At 39.7% G+C, this 20,491-nt stretch overlaps 1 protein-coding gene across 3 annotated transcripts; it reads left to right on the top strand.

Moving 5' to 3' along the window:
• Nucleotides 1–349: 349 nt before the first annotated feature.
• phf10 (PHD finger protein 10) lies at nucleotides 350–19,653 on the top strand. Of its 3 annotated transcripts, none has more exons than XM_042306185.1 (12): nucleotides 350–368; nucleotides 12,682–12,788; nucleotides 13,109–13,239; nucleotides 13,605–13,688; nucleotides 13,851–13,975; nucleotides 14,194–14,343; nucleotides 14,529–14,638; nucleotides 14,739–14,883; nucleotides 15,057–15,200; nucleotides 18,319–18,427; nucleotides 18,655–18,843; nucleotides 19,389–19,653. In XM_042306185.1, the coding sequence occupies exons 2-12, from the start codon at nucleotides 12,736–12,738 to the stop codon at nucleotides 19,484–19,486; spliced, it is 1,338 nt and encodes a 445-aa protein (XP_042162119.1). In that variant the 5' UTR covers nucleotides 350–368; nucleotides 12,682–12,735; the 3' UTR covers nucleotides 19,487–19,653. The 3 variants fall into 3 exon arrangements, with proteins under 3 accessions (XP_042162119.1, XP_024243902.1, XP_024243901.1); XM_024388133.2 differs by lacking the exon at nucleotides 350–368 and adding an exon at nucleotides 752–914; XM_024388134.2 differs by lacking the exons at nucleotides 350–368; nucleotides 13,605–13,688 and adding an exon at nucleotides 749–914.
• Nucleotides 19,654–20,491: the final 838 nt, after the last annotated feature.

Below are 20,491 nucleotides of genomic sequence, written 5' to 3'. Positions count from 1 at the left end.
CAAACTCCAAGCATTGATTATGCAAGAATGGGCTGCCATCAGTCAGGATGTGGCCCAGAAGTTAATTGACAGCATGCCAGGGCGGATTGCAGAGGTCTTGAAAAAGAAGGGTCAACACGGCAAATATTGACTCTGCATCAACTTCATGCAATTGTCAATGAAAGCATTTGACACGTATGAAATTATTGTAATTATACTTCAGTATTCCATAGTAACATCTGACAAAAATATCTAAAGACACTGAAGCAAGCAAACATTTTTTGGAAATTAATATTTCGGTCATTCTCAAAACGTTTGGCCATGACTGTAGATGTGTTAGCTGACAATGTCACAAAAACGATGCGCAAGCTTCCGTGGGGAAGAAATCCGTGAGTTGTTGTAATTCTGGATGGCCAGACAGCTACCAACAATGACAAGAACTTTCACTTGGGTTATTTTAAGTGACTCGTTTGAGCTAGTTTAATCTTGTTCTTGCATCATGTCTTGTTGAGGGGTTATGAATGATTTCGGGTGAATGCTAAAATGCACTAGCTAGCTAACCACTGTAACGATATATTTGAGAGACAATTGCTAATTGTGCAAATATTTATGTTTTTAGTAAACTTTGAAGACGAAATACAGTTAACATGTTGTCAACAATGTAAACCAATCACTTCTGCTTCGCCCCACAGTTGCACACACTTCGGTTTTGTTGCGAAACAACCAACCAGTTGCATTATCAGTGGTTAGAGTTGGACATTATTTGAGGAACATTTGTTTGTGGAACATGTGTTCCGTGTCTGTTTCCAGTCGGTAACATTATTCGCCTAGTGTGCATCTCTGAAACTAGCTAGCCGCCGCTAAACATGGCTACAGTTCTCCCACCCAGACCTTGCGATAGCAACCCTGCAACCCCGGGAGCCCAGTCTATAAAGGTAAACTTGGCAAATAAAACGTAACAGAATATACACATTGCTGGCCAAACATGCTAATAATGTGTTTAAGACAACATGCTAAGCCGGTGCGCGCTAACGACAACACATCAACCTCCAACTCCTTTGTTGTCATCAAACCTACCGCCGTTTCGCTAGTTAGCAACGTGAGAAATATTTACAAATGACTATTTAATAGTGGTAGGCCAGGTTAGCTACTAGTTTTATTCAGCGTTGTTGAACGCAGGCCACTTGTACTGTAGATAGTTGTTAGCTATGTTACTGTTGGAGGGTCGATATGTTGTAACTTGTCGTTGTTAGCAAACGACTAACATTACTACTTAGTTATCCATACCGTTAGCTAACTAACTTGCTTAGCTAGCATAGTGTGCCAGTATATCATTGTTTTTGTTTACATCGTGTGTGTCATTAGACTTCAGTCCAAGTCGAATGCTCGTTGTCGTTAAAACATTTTATTGAACCTTTATTTAACTAGGCAAGTCCGTTTAAGAACAAATTATTATTTACAATGACGGCCTACACCGGCCAAACCCGGACGACGCTGGGCCAATTATACGCCGAGATGCAGTGGCTTAGACCACTGCGCCACTCGGATCTGACTGTGATACCAATTATTGGTATAACGTTACTATCTGAAACAAAGCCCTGCAAAAAATCCTTATAATCCAGAATGTTGAATACAATTGCATTTGACCTTACTCGAGCAGTTGTCTGTGCGGTTGGTCCTTCAGATGGTCAAAATTGGAGACAAAATATTAATAGGAGGGCCTCCCGAGTGGCGCAGTAGTCTAAGGCTACTGCCCTGGGTTCGATCCCAGGCTGTGCCAAAGCCGGCCGTGACTGGTAGACCAATGAGGCGGCGCACAATTGGCCCAGCGTCGTCCGGGTTAGGGGAGGGTTTGGCCGGTGGGGATTTCCTTGTCCCATCGCGCTCTAGCGACTCCTTGTGGCAAGATGACGTCAGTCTCCAGTTGGACGGTTTTTCTTCCGACACATTGGTGTGGATGGCTTCCAGGTTAAGCGAGCAGCGTGTCAAGAAACAGTGCGGCTTGGCAGGGTCGTGTTTCGGAGGACACATGACTCTCGACCTTCGCCTCTCCCGAGTTCGTAGAGGATTTGCAGAGATGGGACAAGACTGACTACCAATTGGCTGTCACGAACATTGGGGAGAAAAGGGGGTAAAAGTAAAAAAATATATATTTTTTTTTTACTTTTACCCCCTTTTCTCCCCAATGCACAAGACCTATATATAATATCCAGAGGAAAGTATTATTTATCTGACTTTTTAGAGCGCTGGTACTGCCATTAATGTTTATCACCTGGCACATGTGCAAAACCATGTAAACACCTGCAAGACTTGGGAGAGTATGAATGCATACTTCTGTCTTGTGCACTTTCTCTGGGTCATGACCAAACAAATTCTTGATTGCCACACAGAGACCTGCGTTTTGGAGTCGGTTTAATAATTATTTCCTGTCGTTATTTTGTTCTAAATTTCAACCAGTTGAAGGACCAACCCCAAGGACAATCGTCAGAGTAAGTTCAATTTTTATTCAACATTCGCTACATACAAGGGACGTTCTATGTAAACGTGCGTGGCTATGCTGCACAGGCAATGGAGGGCATCGTCACAATTGGGACTAGGCCTACCTCAAGGCTAGCCACAGGAGGTTGGTTTTGCCTTAATTGGGGAGGACGGGCTCGTGGAAATGGCTAGAGTGGAAATGGTATCAAAACACCTAACGCATGTTGGTGCCATTCCATTTGCTTCATCCCAGCCATTATGAGCCGACCTCCCCTCAGCAGCCTCCACAGGCTTACCCAATAATGGACCACATGAGCCTAATTTTACTCCTTATAGTCCAAGGACCTTATGTGTTCTGCTTCGAGGCGATTGGGCTTTATAAGCCATAATTGATAAATACCATCTAAACGAGAATGCATTCTCAATTGCGGTACAGTTCTAAAAATATAAAGCCCTTTACTTTCATATCACATAAAAATAATTTCACGAAAGCTAAATATACACTTACTGTTAACTAGTTTTAACACAGTTGCAGCCAACAGTATTTTTCAGTGACAACAGGTTTGTGGCATTAGTCTTCCGATTACACAAACAGATGTTCAGAGACGCAGATGGCTAATTAGAACATGTAGTGGTATCCGTCTTCAGTCTGTGGCCGCGGTCCAAAAATGTAAAAGACACACCCTCGCCCAATTACTCTTGCCTTACGCCATCTTGGAGGGTGGTCCAAATTATTAGCCAAGCAAGGGAAGTTTGCAACATAAGCCCCTCAGTCCTCAAATTTTTAGTTGGCTTTGCGAGTGTACGATTATGTTCACTCTGGGCCTGAAACTCCCCATAATTCAATGTGTGACGATTTGTACATCCGCTAAGAAAAGTCGTAAAAACAACATCAATGGAGAAGTCACCATACAAGTGTAAGTAAAAATGAATGCAAATAAGTTTGAAATTGTGCTACTAATGCACATGACGGCACAAACGTCTCGTATGTTTTTGTTTATCTTTTGCAAATTGTAGAAATAAAATATTTTCCTTCTTCAGAAGTTCAAGCTAGGGAGGCTAACGTTAGTTAGCTAATTAATATGCTAGCTATCATACAGTAGGTCTATATTAATAATTATATAAGTAGACATGCACTCATTATTGACTGTAGTGCATATAAAAAGCACCCACATGCTACCGGTGGCTGAAAACTCAATCATCGCGGCATGAACGAGAGACACATTTCCGGTCCATTTAAAAATCATTCCTTCCTCCCTTGCCCTGCAAGTGTATACTCGTCAGACGTCATGATACGTCATCAGAAGTGTCCACTTAAGGTGGGAGGCCAAGATTGCGGCTTGAACAGAGGCTTTTTTTACCGAGCTCCGCAACAAACTTCAGAAAGATTGTTCAAGATATAAGAACTTTCCTGGGACTGGAATAATAATTGGATCATTTATTTCGGCGTGTCCATGTGACAGAAAAAGAAAGGAAAAAGCTATCAGTTCTATTGCTAGTCAACAAGCGAGGAATGTGCTTATAGACAACTGCCATAAATACGCTTGCCCTATGGATAATCTCATGCTTTCGAATGCTGTTGAAGATGATGAATTCCCCTCTTCACCGGTTACTCTACGCTAACCTCCAGCCTCCAAAATAGCCCAACATGAACTCTGACATCGTGGCTACCCTCTCCTTACTCATCAACTCCATGTCTGATGCCATTGAGAAAATGGTAGGCGCGAACAACATGGTTATCCAAGGCTTGAAAAAGACTGGAGTTTGAATGATGTGAAAATTAGTGGCAGAAGTTGAAAAAGTTGTGGAAAAGAATAACAAGGTCTACCATAGTCTCACTGATCTGGAACAATACACAAGAAGATGGAACCTGAGACTTTACGGCATGCCAAATGTGGGGATTGAGGATGTGCTACAGGAGGTTATCTGCCAAGCAGTTATGCCTGCAGAGAAGAACGAGTTGGTGATATCATCGACGTTGTGCATCGCCTCGGCAAGAAGCAACCGCAAAATGATTCAAGACCAAGGGGTATAATCATCCTCTTCACTGCCAGATTCTACAGAAATGCTAGCTCAGAGTTTATGGTATAAGATATTTTCACTTTAATTTGACTTAAATGGTGCAAATCTTGGTTCCTTATCGCTTACCTTCACTGCTCCTATGTTTTTGACTCATCCTACAGTTTACTTTTAAATAATCTTTTGTTTTGTCTTTGTCTATAGTTTCTCTTAATGCTAGGGGGTTACAAAACAATGTGAAGCACAAGGCCTTATTTTTATTTGCTAAACCATTTCGAACAGATTTGAGTCTCACTCAATTTCTGCCAATGCCAGCCTCTGGAGGTCACAGTGGGGCAACGGTATTTGGCTCTCCCATGGATCTGAACGCTCCGCTGGTGTCACTACAATTAAAAATACCTTTGGTGGTAATACTCTACACTCGGAATGTGCCCCTTTGGTCACTTTATTTGTCTTATGATCAGTTACAATGACATTACGCTCATTACTGTAAACTTCTATGGGTACATCACCAAAAATGAGACTGAGTTGCTTGAATCTATAGAGAAATATATACTTCATTGGTTATCTAAATTTCCCAATTTGTTATTATTGATAGGAGGGGACTTGAACATTTACTATAGATAATTCAACTGATAGATGGCCACCAGGTAGGACAACCAGTCAGAATTTGGGTTTAATACTTTGTGGAAAAGTTTGATCTTACTGATACAGGGCGAGCGATGGTTTCCGGCCGACAGATCATTTGGAGTAACAAAACCGCTCCAGACAGTCCAGAATAGATTTTTGGCTTATATCCAAATGTATTGATAGTGAGTGTGTTACTACAAATATTTGTACAACTCCACACAGACCATAGGGCCATTTACATTGATTTCAAAATATTTACCCCTGATACTGACCTTGGTAGAGCATCCTACTGGAAGCTAAATGGCTTGTTATTAAATAATGATATTTTGAGGTAAAAGATCTGCTTTCACACTTTTGGGAAAGGGCTTGTGAAGAAAAATCTTATTGCAAATTTGACTAGATTTGAACTCTCATTAAAAAAAACTAAGAAGAAGCTAAATCATTGGCTACAAAGGGACTTGTCTTATTGCAAGAACTGAGAGCTCTTTAAATTTGAGTTTTCCAAATACCTTAGAAAATATGGTCGTAATCTGGCTAAGACCAGAAGAGCTCATGGCTGTCAAAGATTGTGTGACACCTTCATATTATGGTATTCCAGTGAAAGAAGAACTTACATATTTAGGCATAACCATTACTACGGATCAGAAGTCTAGAGGCTTGCTAAATTTTAACTCTCGTAAAAAATACTCAGAAGAAGCTAAATCAATGGCTACAGAGGGACTTATCTTATTGCAAGAACTGAGAGCTCTTTACATTTTAGTTTTCCAAATACCTTAGAAAATATGGTCATAATCTTGCTGAGATCAGAAGAGCTGAGGAGCAAAAGGTGATCATTAAGATAACTTCCCTTTCTCAGAGGTCCCCAGCCAGCCCCTCGGGGGAGAAGATGGAACTGATTGAGTTACAAAATAAACTGGATAATATATATAGAGAGATAAAAAGCAGGAGCCTTTATTAGATCTAGGAAAAAATAGATTGAGGGAGAACAGAATTCATCCTATTTCTTTAGAGTTGAGAAATTTCACTCTACAAATAACACTATCCATAAGTTAAACATGGATGGTGTTATGCTAAATACTGTAGCAATTTTAACAGGAAATTGTATAGCTCTTCGTACTACCAGGAATCCACAGATGTTTTTTGACTGAATAATGTTCACTATCAGTGATACAGAATCTAAACAGTGTGATGAACCCATCAAAGTTGAAGAGATTAGAGTTTATCAAACATCTAAGAACAATAAATCACCAGGTGTAGATGGAATTACTTCAGAATTTTACATATTATTTTCTGAACAAGTAGATTTCCTTTTTGAAGTGTGTTTTTAATACTCTCTAAACAATGTTCTCCCTTCTACAATGAGTCAAGGGTCAATAACACTGACACCTAAGCCTAAAAAAGAAGTGCTGCTCATCGATAACTGGTGTCCAATTTGTCTTCTTAATAATGACTATAAGATATTAGCCTTACTACTTGCAAAAATAATTAAAGAAGTCCTGGATGCAATCATTGATGAAACCGTGCCTTTATGAGGAACATAAATATTTCTAACAATATCACGTATTAGACATACTTGACTACTCAGACCTAATAACCGAGGTTAGCTTCATATTATTTAAAGATTTTTTATAAAGCATTTGACACAGTACAGCATCAGTTCCTCTTCCACTCCCTTGAGAAATGTGGCTTTTTTTCTGTAAGGTTATTAAGACTACCGTATACAAATGGTAACAGCACTATCAAATTGAAATATGGCACCTTACCTAGATTTGAGTTAAAGAGAGGAATTAGGCAGAGCTGTCCAATCTGTATCTGTTTTTATTAATCACCCAACTTCTTATTATTCTTATTATTTATTCTTTAAATAATAGTCCTGTACAAGGTATTTCCATAGCTGGCAAAGAAATTATTATAATCCAGCTGGCTGATGATATGACACTTTTTCTGAAAGAGGCTTACCAAATTCCCATATCGATCAATGTGATACAATCCTTTTCCAAAGTGTCTGGTCTATATCTTAACATTAATAAATGTGAACTCATGGCTGTCAGACTGTGTGATTGTAGGCCTCCTTGCTCGCACACGATTTTTCAGTTCTGCCACAAATTTTCTATAGGATTGAAGTCAGGACTTTGCGATGGCCACTCCAATACCTTGGCTTTGTTGTCCTTAAGCCATTTTGCCACAACTTTGGAAGAATGCTTGGGGTCATTGTCCATTTGGAAGACCCATTTGCGACCAAGCTTTAACTTCCTGACTGATGTCTTGTGATGTTGCTTCAATATATCCACATAATGTTCCTTCCTCATGATGCCATCTATTTTGTGAAGTGCAGCAGTTCATCCACTTGCACCATGATGCTGTCACCCCCGTGCTTCACGGTTGGGATGGTGTTCTTCGGCTTGCAAGCCTCCCCCTTTTTCCTCCAAACCTAACGATGGTCATTATGGCCAAACAGTTACATTTTTGTTTCATCATACCAGAGGACATTTCTTTAAAAAGTACGATCTTTGTCCCCATGTGCAGTTGCAAACCATAGTCTAGCTTTTTAATGGCGGTTTTGGAGCAGTGGCTTCTTCCTTGCTGAGCGGCGTTTCAGGTTATGTCGATTTAGGACTGGTTTTTACTATGGATATACTTTTGTACCTGTTTCCTCCAGCATCTTCACAAGGTCCTTTGCTGTTGTTCTGGGATTGATTTGCACCTTTCGCATCAAAGTACATGAATCTCTAGGAGACCAAACGCGTCTCCTTCCTGAGCGGTATGACAGCTGCGTGGTCCCATGGTGTTTATACTTGCGTACTATTGTTTGTAAAGATGAACGTGGTTCCTTCAGGCGTTTGGAAATTGCTCCCAAGGATGAACCAGACCATTTTTTTCCTGAGGTCTTGGCTGATTTATTTTGATTTTCCATTATGTCAGGCAAAGAGGCACTGAATTTGAAGGTAGGCCTTGAAATACATCCACAGGTACACCTCCAATTGACTCAAATTATGTCAATTAGTCTATCAGAAGTTTCTAAAGCCATTGCATCATTTTCTGCAATTTTCCAAGCTGTTTAAAGACACAGTCAACTTAGTGTATGTAAACTTCTGACCAACTGGAATTGTGATTAAGTGAAATAATCTGTCTGTAAACAATTATTGGAAAAATTGCTTTTGTCATGCACAAAGTAGATGTCCTAACCGACTTGCCAAAACTATAGTTTGTTAACAAGAAATTTGTGTAGTGGTTGAAAAATGAGTTTTAATGACTCCAACCTAAGTGTATGTAAACTTCTGACTTCAACTGGATGTTCCTTAAGGTCCTTGTGTAATGTGATATTGTACACCCTAGCCCTTTTGTCCTTTGTATATTATTTATATATACTTGTGATCCTACATGTACGTCCTGTGTTGATAAATAAATTGTCTACTTCATTTGATGGCTGATGGGATAGGGTGTGTCTTAATATGGGCAGGTGGGATGGTAGTGTCCCACCTGGCCAACATCCGGTGAAATTGCAGAGCGCGAATTTCAAATTACAGATGTATAAATATTTAACATTCATGAAAATACAAGTATTATACATAAAAATAAAGCTTAACTACTTGTTAATTCGGCCGCTGTATCCGATTTCAAAAAGGCTTTGCGTGGAAAGCACACCATGCGATTATCTGAGGACAGCGCCCCACATACAAAAACATGAAAAACATTTTTCAACCAGGCAGGTGCGACACGAAAGTCAGAAATAGTGATATAATAAATGCCTTACCTCTGAAGATCTTCTGTTGGCACTCCAAAAGGTCCCAGTTACTTCACAAATTGTCCTTTTGTTCGTTAAAGTCCTTCTTTATATCCATATAAACTCAGTTTAGCTTGCACGCTTCATTCAATAATCCACCGGTTTCCCTCCTTCAAAATGCATACAAAATGAATCCCAAACGTTACCAATAAACTTATCCAAACAAGTCAAACAACGTTTATAATCAATCCTCAGGTACCCTAATAGGTAACTAAACGATCAAATTTAAGACAAAGTATTATGTTCATTACCGGAGATAAATAACAAAGAACGCGCTTTCACCCATGTGCATGGAAACACTACAGTCAAAATGGGATCCACTTAGAAAAACTACAACTTCTAGCTCATTTTTCCAAAAACCAGCCTGAAACTCTTTCTAAAGACTGTTGACATCTAGTGGAAGCCCTAGGAACTGCAATCTGGGAGGACTTCGTCTCATAATAAATATGACATCCATTGGAAACAGTGGTAGGCTGAATTTTTTTTTTGATTTTTTTTTTTTTGTGGATGGTTTGTCCTCGGGGTTTCTCCTGCCATATCAGTTCTGTTATACTCACAGACATCATTTTAACAGTTTTAGAAACTTTAGTGTTTTCTGTCCAAATCTACCATTCTATGCATATCCTAGCTTCTGGACCTGAGTAACAGGCAGTTTACTTTGGGCATGCTTTTCATCCGGACGTGAAAATACTGCCCCCTACCCAAGAGAGGTTAAGTGTTTGGATCGTAACCTGTGTTTTTCGCAAACAAGTGCCGCAACATGGAAATTCCATGTGCATTCACAATGCAGCTGCGCTTCTGCCAGCAACGGGTTGGGTCTCATGGTGCGTTCCTTTTCAGATGATATGGCATTGCAACTGTACTTCCATTACTGTACCTCAATTCCACCTCGCAAAGTTCACATTTCCTTGTCATTTAACTTCTCAAAGTGTTACCATACAGGACATTGCTGCTATCTCTCGCCTTTCTTTTAAATTTTTCCAACTGTTAACGACGATGACGTAGTCATGTACAGTCGACGCCAAAGTAATTGATTCCTCCTTTTACGTCAACTGAAGATTAGATGCCGTATGGGATCGACTCTTAAGATTCAGTAGTTTTGGAACGGAGGAGTCTGATTTAGTTGGCAAGACTGAAACAGTTGCAAAACAATTTGCAACTAAAATGAGAGTTTCTATTGGACAAATGCAGGTAGGTCTCTCCCTCGCCGTTTCATTCAGTTTGCTTTCGTTTAAGAAACATTTTGCAACCAAATCTGTGTAATGAATATGCCCCAGGCTAGGGAGAGCGAGGAGTGGGCAAGCAGAAAAAAAGTGTGCATATGCATTGGTAATCTATCTTGCATGCCTCGCAAATTCACCAAAGTAGCCTAAAATTCTATTTAAATTACAGAACTTTCCCCAGACATAATAGCCTATTGTCTAGTTAGGCTATAACACAGAATTGTTTTGTGGTAACTACACTGCCATAAAAAGGGTTTGGGATTTTTCTTTAATGTTAAGGATTCCAATTTTGTTTAAATGTTTTGACATTTTAACGTTCACACTCTTAGTGTGTAGTAATTTAACCGTTTAAAAAAAATATATATATATATTTCTTGCTGATCAGAAAGATCTGTTCCTTCTGTTTACAAAACTGTACCGCGAAATATGCGTGTTAACGTTTAGAACAAGCATCGGGGCTCTTGACAAAACACCTTCGGCACGAACATACTATCATCAATAGATAAGTACAGTGCCTTCAGAAGGTATTCATACTCCTTGAATTATTGCACATTTTGTTGTTACAGCCCGAATTCAAAATTAATAATGTTTTTTTCTCTCACCTATCTACACAGAATACCCCTTAATGACAAAGAAAACATGTTTTGAGCTTTTTTTTCTTCAAATTGATTGAAAAGAAAATACAGAAATATATCTAATTTGCATAAGTATTCACATGTCTGAGTCAATACATGTTAGTCACCTTTGGCAGCAATTACAGCAGTGAGTCTTTCTAGGTGAGTCTAAGCTTTGCAGTTTGCACACCTGGATTGTATCAGTCTTGCCATAGGTTTTCAAGTGGATTTCAGTCAAAACTGTAAGTAGGCCACTCAGGAACTTTCAATGTTGTCTTGGTAAGCAACTCCAGTGTATATTTGGCCTTGTGTTTTAGGTTATTGTCCTGCTGAAAGGTTAATTTGTCTCCATGTGTATGTTGGAAAACAGACTAAACCAGGTTTTCCTCTAGGATATTGCCTGTGCTTAGCTCCTACGTTTAATTTTTATACTAAACTCCTCAGTCCTTGCCGATCACAAGCATACCGATAACATGATACAGCCACCACCGTGCCTGAAAATATGAAGAGTGGGGCTCAGTAATGTGTTGTGTTGGATTTGCCCCAAACAACACTTTGTATTCAGGACATGAAGTTCATTTCTTTGCCATATTTTTTTGCAGTTTTACTTTCGTGCCTTATTGCAAGCATGATTCATGTCCTTCCTTCTTTTCACTCTGTCATTTAGGTTAGTATTGTGGAGAAACTACAATGTTGTTGATCCATCCTCAGTTTTCTCTTATCACAGCCATTAAACTCTGTAACTGTTTTAAAGTCACCATTGGCCTCATGGTGACATCCCTGAGTGGTTTCCTTCTTCTCCGGAAACTGAGTTAGAAGGCCTGTATCTTTGTAGTGACTAGGTGTATTGATACACCATCCAAAGTGTAATTAATAACTTCACCATGCTCAAAGGGATATTCAATGTCTGCTTTTTAAAAATGTACCCATCTACCAATAGGTGACATTTGCAAGGCATTGGAAAACCTCCCTGGTCTTTGTGGTTGAATCTGTTTGAAATTCACTGCTCGACTGAGGGACCTTTAGAGATAATTGTATGTGTGGGGACAGAGATGAAGTAGTCATAAAAAAAATCATGGTAAACATTATTATTGCATACGGTGAGTCCATGCAACATATGTGACTTGTTAAGCACATTTTTACTCCTGAACTTAGTAAGGCTTGCCATAACAAAGGTGTTGGAATAGTTATTGATCAAGACATTTCAGCTTTTCATTTTTAATTCATTTGTACACATTTCCAAAAACATAATTCCACTTTGATATTATGGGGTATTGTGTGTAGGCCAATAACACATCTACATTTAATCAATTTTAAATTCAGACTCCAACACAACAACATGTGGAAAAATTCAAGGGGTGCGAATACTTTCTGTAGGCCCTATAGTTGGCATCTATGAATGCGTTAACTCTAGGCTTGCTTTTTACGTCATTTAAAAAAATTTTTTCGTCATTTAGCAGACGCTCTTATCCAGAACGACTTACAGTAGGTTGTGAGGCCAGTTGGACGTACTGCCAATTTTTCTAAAACAATGTTTGTGGTGGCTTATAGGAAGAGAAATTAACATTAAATTCTCTGGCAATAGCTCTGGTGGACATTCCTGCAGTCAGCATGCCAATTGCACACTCCCTCAACTTGAGACACTGTACTTGACATCGTGTTGTCACAACTGCACATTTTAGAGTGGACTATCTTGGAAAAGAAGAAATGCTCACTAACAGGGATGTAAGCAATTTGTGCACAACATTTGAGAGAAATAAGTTTTTTCTGCGTATGGAGCATTTCTGCAATCTTTTATTTCAGCTCAAGGAACTTGGGACCAACACTACATGTTGCGTTAACATTGTTGTTCAGTGGCCAACAAACTTTAATTCTGGAGAGAGCTATTAACTTCAACAAGTAATAGTTCAGGTGTTTTGTGTATCCTAACTGTGTATCCTAACTGTATTTTTAGGATGACATTGAGGAAGTTTCCAATGATGGCAGTCAAGCTCCAAAAAGGCGGCGCATGGGTTCAGGCGACAGTTCCAGAAGTTGCGACACCTCCAGTCAGGAACTTGGGTATGTTTGTAAGGTCGTATCTGAAGGTGTAGATAGACATATTTGCATCACTACTTCCTAATAGACCACACCCAATCTTTGTTAACAAACAGTTAGGCTGTTTTTACACAGGCAGCCCAATTCTGATCTTCTTCTTTTTCACTAATTGTTTTTTTGATCAATCTCTTCAGAGCTGATCTGATTGGTCAAAGACTTAATTAGTGAAAGAAATATCAGAGAAGAAATATCAGAATTGGACCGGTCTAATCGCAGCCTCTGTGTCTAATAACATAAGACTTTACCCTGCTCTTAACCTTTCAGTCGTACATGTGTTTCCCCAGGCCCACATACTTCTCGGCAGAAAATCTGACTGAGTACAGGTGGCCCTCAGATGGCAGTGGGGAGTACTATATGTTGCAAGAACAAGTCAGTGAATATCTGGGAGTGACTTCATTCAAGCGAAAATATCCAGGTGATGTGGCTGAACGTTTGGCATATATGGTATAGGATCATTGTGTGTAAATTTGATGATTGGGCTATAACTAGGCTATCTGTAGACTATACTGATGTTCAACTAGTCACTCTCTGGCTAACCATGCCTTACCTTAATAATAAATGCCATTTAGCAGATGCTTTTATCCAAAGCAACTTAGTCATGCATGTATACATTAATACACCCACTACCCTGGTGTTACAAGTGCATGTTCAACCAACTGAGCTACAAAGGACCATCAATGGAAATAAGCCTTCAGGCTTTGTCTTTTTTTAATGTATGTAATGTTGTCTCCGGCTGGAGTAGCCTACTATTTTTAATTATCCAATATATTATTATTTTAGATTTGGAAAGGAGAGACCTCTCCCACAAGGAGAAGCTATATCTGAGGGAGCAAAATGTCATCACCGAGACACAGTGCACCTTGGGTGAGAACTTAGAAACATGTAATTGTTGCGTAACCAGGATGAGCTTGGAGTGTGACATAGACCAATCAGGGCCAAAGCCATCCCAATAGTTGTTTTGGAGAATTAGGCCACTCCTTACCTTGAAACTGTATACATTAAGTAATTGTGAATCTCTTTTTCCAGGTTTGACTGCTTTACGAAGTGATGAAGTCATTGATTTAATGATCAAGGAGTACCCGGGCAAACATGCTGAGTATTCTGTCATTCTCCAAGAGAGGGAGCGTCAGAGGATAGCAAAAGAGTACTCTGTAAGTACTCTCAGTTCAGAGAGTATTACTAATGTTGGTATGCTCCGCAACATTGACACTTTTTTATAGCTTTGGTGTGGATGAAAAAAGGGAGTGTGAATATATGTTACAACAGCCTTTGACTTAAATTCCCAGATTATATTTTCACTCACAGTACATTAACGGTTGACATGGTTATTCTATATGTTGTGTGGTAACATTACATTTTTATATCCTAGAAAATGCAGCAACAAAACCCTCAGAAGGTTGAAGCCAGTAAAGTGCCAGAGTACATAAAGAAAGCTGCCAAGAAAGCTGCAGAGTTCAACAGTAACTTCAACCGGGAAAGGATGGAAGAGAGAAGGGCATATTTTGACCTTCAGACACATGTACGTTAATACCTTCAATAAACAGAGGCTTAGTAGTCATACATATTTTGTATGTGTTCATAAGAACTCCCGCGTGTTCATGTTTGAGTAGATACAGTATATCGGTACATTGGTAAACTGTAAGACTTATTTGTGTGAATTTGAACGTGTAATTGAAGTGTGTTTCAAATGCAACTTTCGAACAGATTATCCAAGTACCCCAAGGGAGGTATAAAGTTCTTCCTCCAGAGAGAACCAAGACTGGACCCTATCCAGTGGCCCTCATCCCTGGGCAGTTCCAGGACTATTACAAAAGGTATGGGTCACTAACCAAAAAACTAGTCTTCATTAATGAGGTCCTGACCTCTAAAGATATTTGAATAGCTGATAAATTGATGTTCCTGTGTTTGATGCAGGTACTCTCCCAATGAGCTGCGCTACTTGCCCCTGAACACAGCCCTGTTCGAGCCCCCCCTTGACCCGGAGCTGCCTGCCCTGGACAGTGATGGGGACTCGGATGATGCAGATGAAAACAAGGGAGAAGAGGGCAAGAAAAATTCAGTAAGGACCTGGATTCTGGAACTCTTTGTACACGCTTCACTTGATTTCAGAGCTTGAGATGCAATGACATGTTGTATTTTATTACCTGTAAATGCCTAGAGATGCTTTGTAGGTTGACTATGTAAACTTCTTGGCAGCTTGCTTGAATAGTAAGAACTGAATTGTGTTTACAGGACAGCTCATCTGGAAACACCTCAGATGGGGACAGTCAGGACAGTGGAGTGCAGTCAAAGGGCAAGGCCAAGGACAGGACTGCCACCCCGGCTAAAGATGCCACCCCACGTCTCAACCAACACAAATCTGTCCCTGGGTACAAGGTAGAAGAAAAAAGCCCCTGACTTTCTCCAACAGCACTTCTTTTCCCTTTCCCCTACTCCGGCACCTCTTCCAGCTTCTTCAGCACTTTCAGTAGAGAGACCCTCCTTTGTCCCAACCCCGATTTCTGGCCCTGTCACTCCTAACACACACACTCCACCAGGTGGCAATAGTTCTCTCTTGGGGCAACACTCTGCCTTCCCTCTTCCACTTGGTCCAGTTTGGTTGTGTACCAACCATATGGTTAAAGAGACGTTCCGGATATTTGGCGACTACTTAAGTATTCTTTTTAAACCTCCCGCTTTGGGCTGGATGTGGCAATGTGTAGTTCATACATGCATAGTCTATGAGCAGAATTATTGTCTTACCTCAATCAGCCACAAAATCCCTAGTTTGAAAACAACTGTTTTCTGGAAGCTGTGTTTTGAGCAATGCAAGCTTGGCCCACGTGGGCAAGCCCCATAGCAATTAGTGTTCCAGCCAGTCTGCTTCAGCCCTTTGCCATTTGAGTGACAGCTAGCAAGATGCACATTGACGAGTTGCACAGTGAGAAGAAGGCGGCTGGCCCAGGCATGCCCAGCGTTATCCAATGAGGTTGCAGGGCGGGCCCAACTACTCGGTGACACAGCGAGCAATGACGTACTGCATGTAAGCAATTTTAGGGGAACCGTTCTGGTTCTTCAGCGTTACTTTCAGAACTACTGGCTAAAAAGTATGCAAATCTTCTGGAAAGTCTCTTTAAAACAGTGATGGTTCTATACCAACCGTATGGTAATACACTGATGGTTCCGTATCAGAAATTAATGAGCAATAACATTTTGGAGTAGTTCTGTCACATCTAGGACTTGTTCTTCACTGCACTTTTGATTGGTCTTAAAGACTTGTACATTTTTTACCCTATTTGAATGTCTTAATATACCTCTCTTCTGTGTACTTGGCAACACACTAATTAAGACAAGAGACCAGTTACAGTATATTTGGCTGCTAGATTCATTGTTTTTAAACATATTTCTTATGATACATACTTTATAAGATGCATACATTTTATTTAGTAGTAGCACTAAAATTACGTTAATACTTGAGTGTTTAAAAGTTTTATTATTAAAATTATGTCTGTGTATATTAGTATGCTTTTAAACCAGTATTCTTGTGCCGTTATTCTATAACGGTTGTTTGATATAACCTTACAGACTGTTCTTTGTTTATTATGAGACTGGAGAACACAATGTCATTGTGTCAGAGGCCTGTTAATACACATTCTATATGTTGGCTTTTTTACTTTCGGTTGCCTCTGAAAGTTATTGTTGTGTTAAGTTTAAATTATTTGATAAGAGAATGGCATTTCCGGGATCAACATGATCTACCTTCTGGCAATTTACTCTCATCGGTTTTACTGCAAGGGCAACATGGCAGAATTGATCAAATTTAGTTTGCCAAAACCGACAGCAAGAGCAGTCAGCACAAATATACATAGCTTGTCATGGCATGACTAGTATTACATATTACTACACTACAAACACCATATCATACATCAGGATTTGGTCATTGATTGATGTGGAGAGCTCATAACTTTCCACAGGGATGGATTTGTCTGTTATGTTTCCAATCAGCATGTTTCCACACCACACTTTTAAACCAAACTTTGTAAAACCTTTGTCTACTTACCCTCGCTTTATTGTTAGTATGTAATGCGTCATAGATGTGTTGTAATTTAACAATAACTTTCCAATATCGGCGCTCATTAAATTAAGACTGAAGCCAATACAGATACAATACTTGCAAAAAAATGTACTCAACCTATTAATGTTGCCATAGAAAACATGGCATTAAAGTTTACTTTATTATAATTTTAATGCAAGGTAGAGTTCAGGGACTACAAGAAATTATTATTTTCATAATCGTAATGGTATAAATTGCTTGTGTTGGCACTACACTGCAGGGGTAGCCATCTGAAGCCCAACAGAAAATGTATAACCTTTTCTTATGTTTTGCACCAGTCAAATGAAACATTTTCAGGATGGCAACACCAAGCGGGTTGACTTTTTGAAAATAGGTGATATTTTCATGAACACACAGCGTACTTCATACTCATGGGCTGTATCCTCCCAATTGATTGCACACATTCCCAATATTTGTGCAGACTGCGCACCTAAGTAGGTACAGTTTATGTTGATCCTTCAAATCTCAATTTGTATACTTCTCACTCTCAGAATTTAATGTGTCTTACATGTTTGATTTGAGTGCAATGGCATAAAGGTGTCCCTTTGATTGTCATACCTTCCTTTGGATAAATTTTTGTTCTCCTAGTTTAGCTGGCACTCTTTCTGTGAAGACCTCTTGTATTCAATTAGCTATGTCCTTTATTAACTTAACTGTGTGTCTCTAATCTCCGATTCCCCCTCCCACATTTCGTTGTTTGTTTCTTAGAAAGGCTTTAACTGCTCTTATCTAGTCCAGTACTTTTTATGTAGGAAAACGTTTGATATGTCAGTATTTAGACACAGTTAACCATTGAAATAAAGATTTCAAACAAATAGACTGTACAGAGATGTTTTGATTGTGTTAGCAGCACAGAGACTGAGGTCCTGTAAAGAAATATATATCTGCAGTGAAAGAGGAGTTTTCCTTCTGTCAGAAATGTCTTTGGCTAACTGCCTTTTTATAAATGTGGGTTAACAATGGGTGGAAACACCTCAGTCTCCTTAGGAGGGACATTGAAGTGTTTAACCTGCTATGAGCGCTGATGGGGGACAGCATGGCACATCCAACTTACTCTTAAATCAACTTGACCTCTTGGTTTTTGCCTTTTGGAGCTCTTGACCCACGACTATATATAAGTGATGACTACAAGCAAAGATTTGATGTGGGAGGTTCTCAAAATTAGACAAAATGCTTTTTTTAGTCATTCTTATTTGAGGGGGTGAAATAAGAAGCACCTAACAAGTTTGGATCGATTGCGAGTGAAAATAAATGTGTGTATATATATATATATATATCACATCCTATGAGGCCTTTTAGGCTTTTACACATTGTACAGTATGTGTGTTGCTCAGAAGCCCTTTGTCACATGGTGCACTAGGGCTTGTTGCTAAAAATGATAGCATTGTTCTGCCCTTGCAGCCTAAGGTCATACCCAATGCTATTTGTGGCATTTGCCAGAAGGGTAAGGAGTCCAACAAGAAAGGAAAGCCAGAAGCTCTCATTCACTGCTCACAGTGTAAGAACAGTGGTAAGTGGAACTTCTGTTTTGTTTTTAAATTAAAATTGACAAATCACACTAGCTTTCATTTACAACATAGCATTGTTCATAATGAACATAAAGCTTCTAAAATATGAGCAAAATAACTTAGTTCGATTAGCCTAGTCGTGATCACAAGTTGGGATTATGCAGTGTGTTTTGAAGTAGTGCTGTGGTGCGAGCGATGCCCTGTGTGTGTGTATGTGTGTGTGTCCCAGGTCACCCATCGTGCCTGGATATGAGTGAGGAGCTGGTGGGCCTGATTAAGACCTACCCGTGGCAGTGTATGGAGTGTAAGACGTGCACGGTGTGTGAGCAGCCCCACCACGAGGAGGAGATGATGTTCTGTGACAAGTGTGACCGGGGCTTCCACACCTTCTGCGTGGGCCTAGACTCCATCCCTCTAGGTGGGCTCTCTCTATTGGTCTTTTCAAATACTTTAAGGATGCCTCATTACTTCTTTCCTTGGTGAAATCTTTGATGGAATCATTGCTTACTCCTATCAATGCGTGTGTTAGATCAGTGATTATTTCATGGAAGGAAGGGACTCTGTCGTGCACTCTCTCACTTTCTCTTTATAGTCTCATATGGAGTTTTGTGGTGATTTGAATTTAGCTGGTTTTATGTGAAACAGCATTATTAATTTGCTTAGCCAACTGAACTACTTTTTGGCTTGGGGTGAAGACTGCCAATTAAGTTTTTTTTGTGCAGTCAATAAGGGTTGTTTGTTACCTCAATTTGCTATAGTTAGTATAGATGCACATTAAACATCCGAAAGTTCATGTTTGGAATGTGGTCAAAGTGCTTTAAGTGTTGAAATCAAATGTTAGAAATAGCTGTTTTTTGTCAGATGCCTTTTAGTCTGAAGGATCCCACAATGCAGTCTATTTTTTAGCCTTTGGTTTGATGTGGCTCTACTGTAATATGTAACATCACAGTTTTTTCTCCTCAGGTTGCTGGGTTTGTGAGTGTTGCATCAAGGAGTTCTCAACGCCTAAGAAAAAAGGAGGAATAAAAACACCCAAAAAATCTAAATCTGCACACAAATAGAATGTGATTACTGACAGTGATCAACTCAACAAGCTAATCCTCAATTTTAAAGATACTTTTTGTACTTTTGATTAAGACTACGTTTGGTAATCCTGTATATATGGATTTACTTTGTCACAATTGGATTTGAAATGTCATTGCCACTGAAGTAAACATTTTTTTAATAACCCATGACTGCCCTGATGTTTCATTAAAGAAAATATTCTTTATTTACAGCCTATTCCTCTCAGGTGACAGTTACAATAGAATGCTAAATCAACCACAACATGTTATGTGAAGTTTCTAAGGCCATAGTCAATAGAACCAGACATACAGCAGGCACCACAATAGCTCCTCGTGCATATTTGACAAGGACTGGCTTAAAAGCGACCAATTAGTCACCTGGAGAGCATGGCCCTGTTTAGCATCTGTCTAGGTGAGAGTCAAAGGGGATCAGTTTGCCTCTTACTGTCCCTTTGGGCCCAGGTGATGCTGTGAAGTCGTATAGCAGCTGCCACGTGGCGACCAGGTAGACTACACTAAGTGACAGATGCATGCATGTCCCTGTCATCTGATAGGTGAAGGTGTGGAGTACAATGGGCAGTTGGGTACAGCAGCGAGCCACACTGTAACAATACGCGTGTGAACGCTTGGCATTAAAAGGGCAGTGTTCCACTCAACAGCCGGTGTTTATTTTGAAGAGCCCAGTCAGTAAACATAACAGCGTTCAACAACTGAAGCCTGGCTTGGTCTGTTGAACAATGAGAATTGTGTAAATTGCCCTCTTATTTGCAATGTATATCAGCCAGTAGTTTAAAAAAATTATATATATATATATCAAATTGGTGCTAGAAGAGGAATACTGGAAATGTGCAGTATGCTGTTTTTTATGCATGCTGGTCTTAAGGGTGCAGTAAAAAGTTGCTGTACTTTATCTGAAATTACCACTAGATGGAAGCCAAGAGCTATCGTTGAGACACCTTTTGCTTCCTTCAATATCTCTAGTTGGAATAAAAATGCTGTGTC

The sequence above is a fragment of the Oncorhynchus tshawytscha genome, linkage group LG25, assembly GCF_018296145.1.
Source record: "Oncorhynchus tshawytscha isolate Ot180627B linkage group LG25, Otsh_v2.0, whole genome shotgun sequence".
Taxonomy (NCBI): Eukaryota; Metazoa; Chordata; class Actinopteri; order Salmoniformes; family Salmonidae; genus Oncorhynchus; species Oncorhynchus tshawytscha.
The sequence above is the reverse complement of the archived record's forward strand: the minus strand, read 5'-3'. Positions and strand labels throughout refer to the sequence as shown.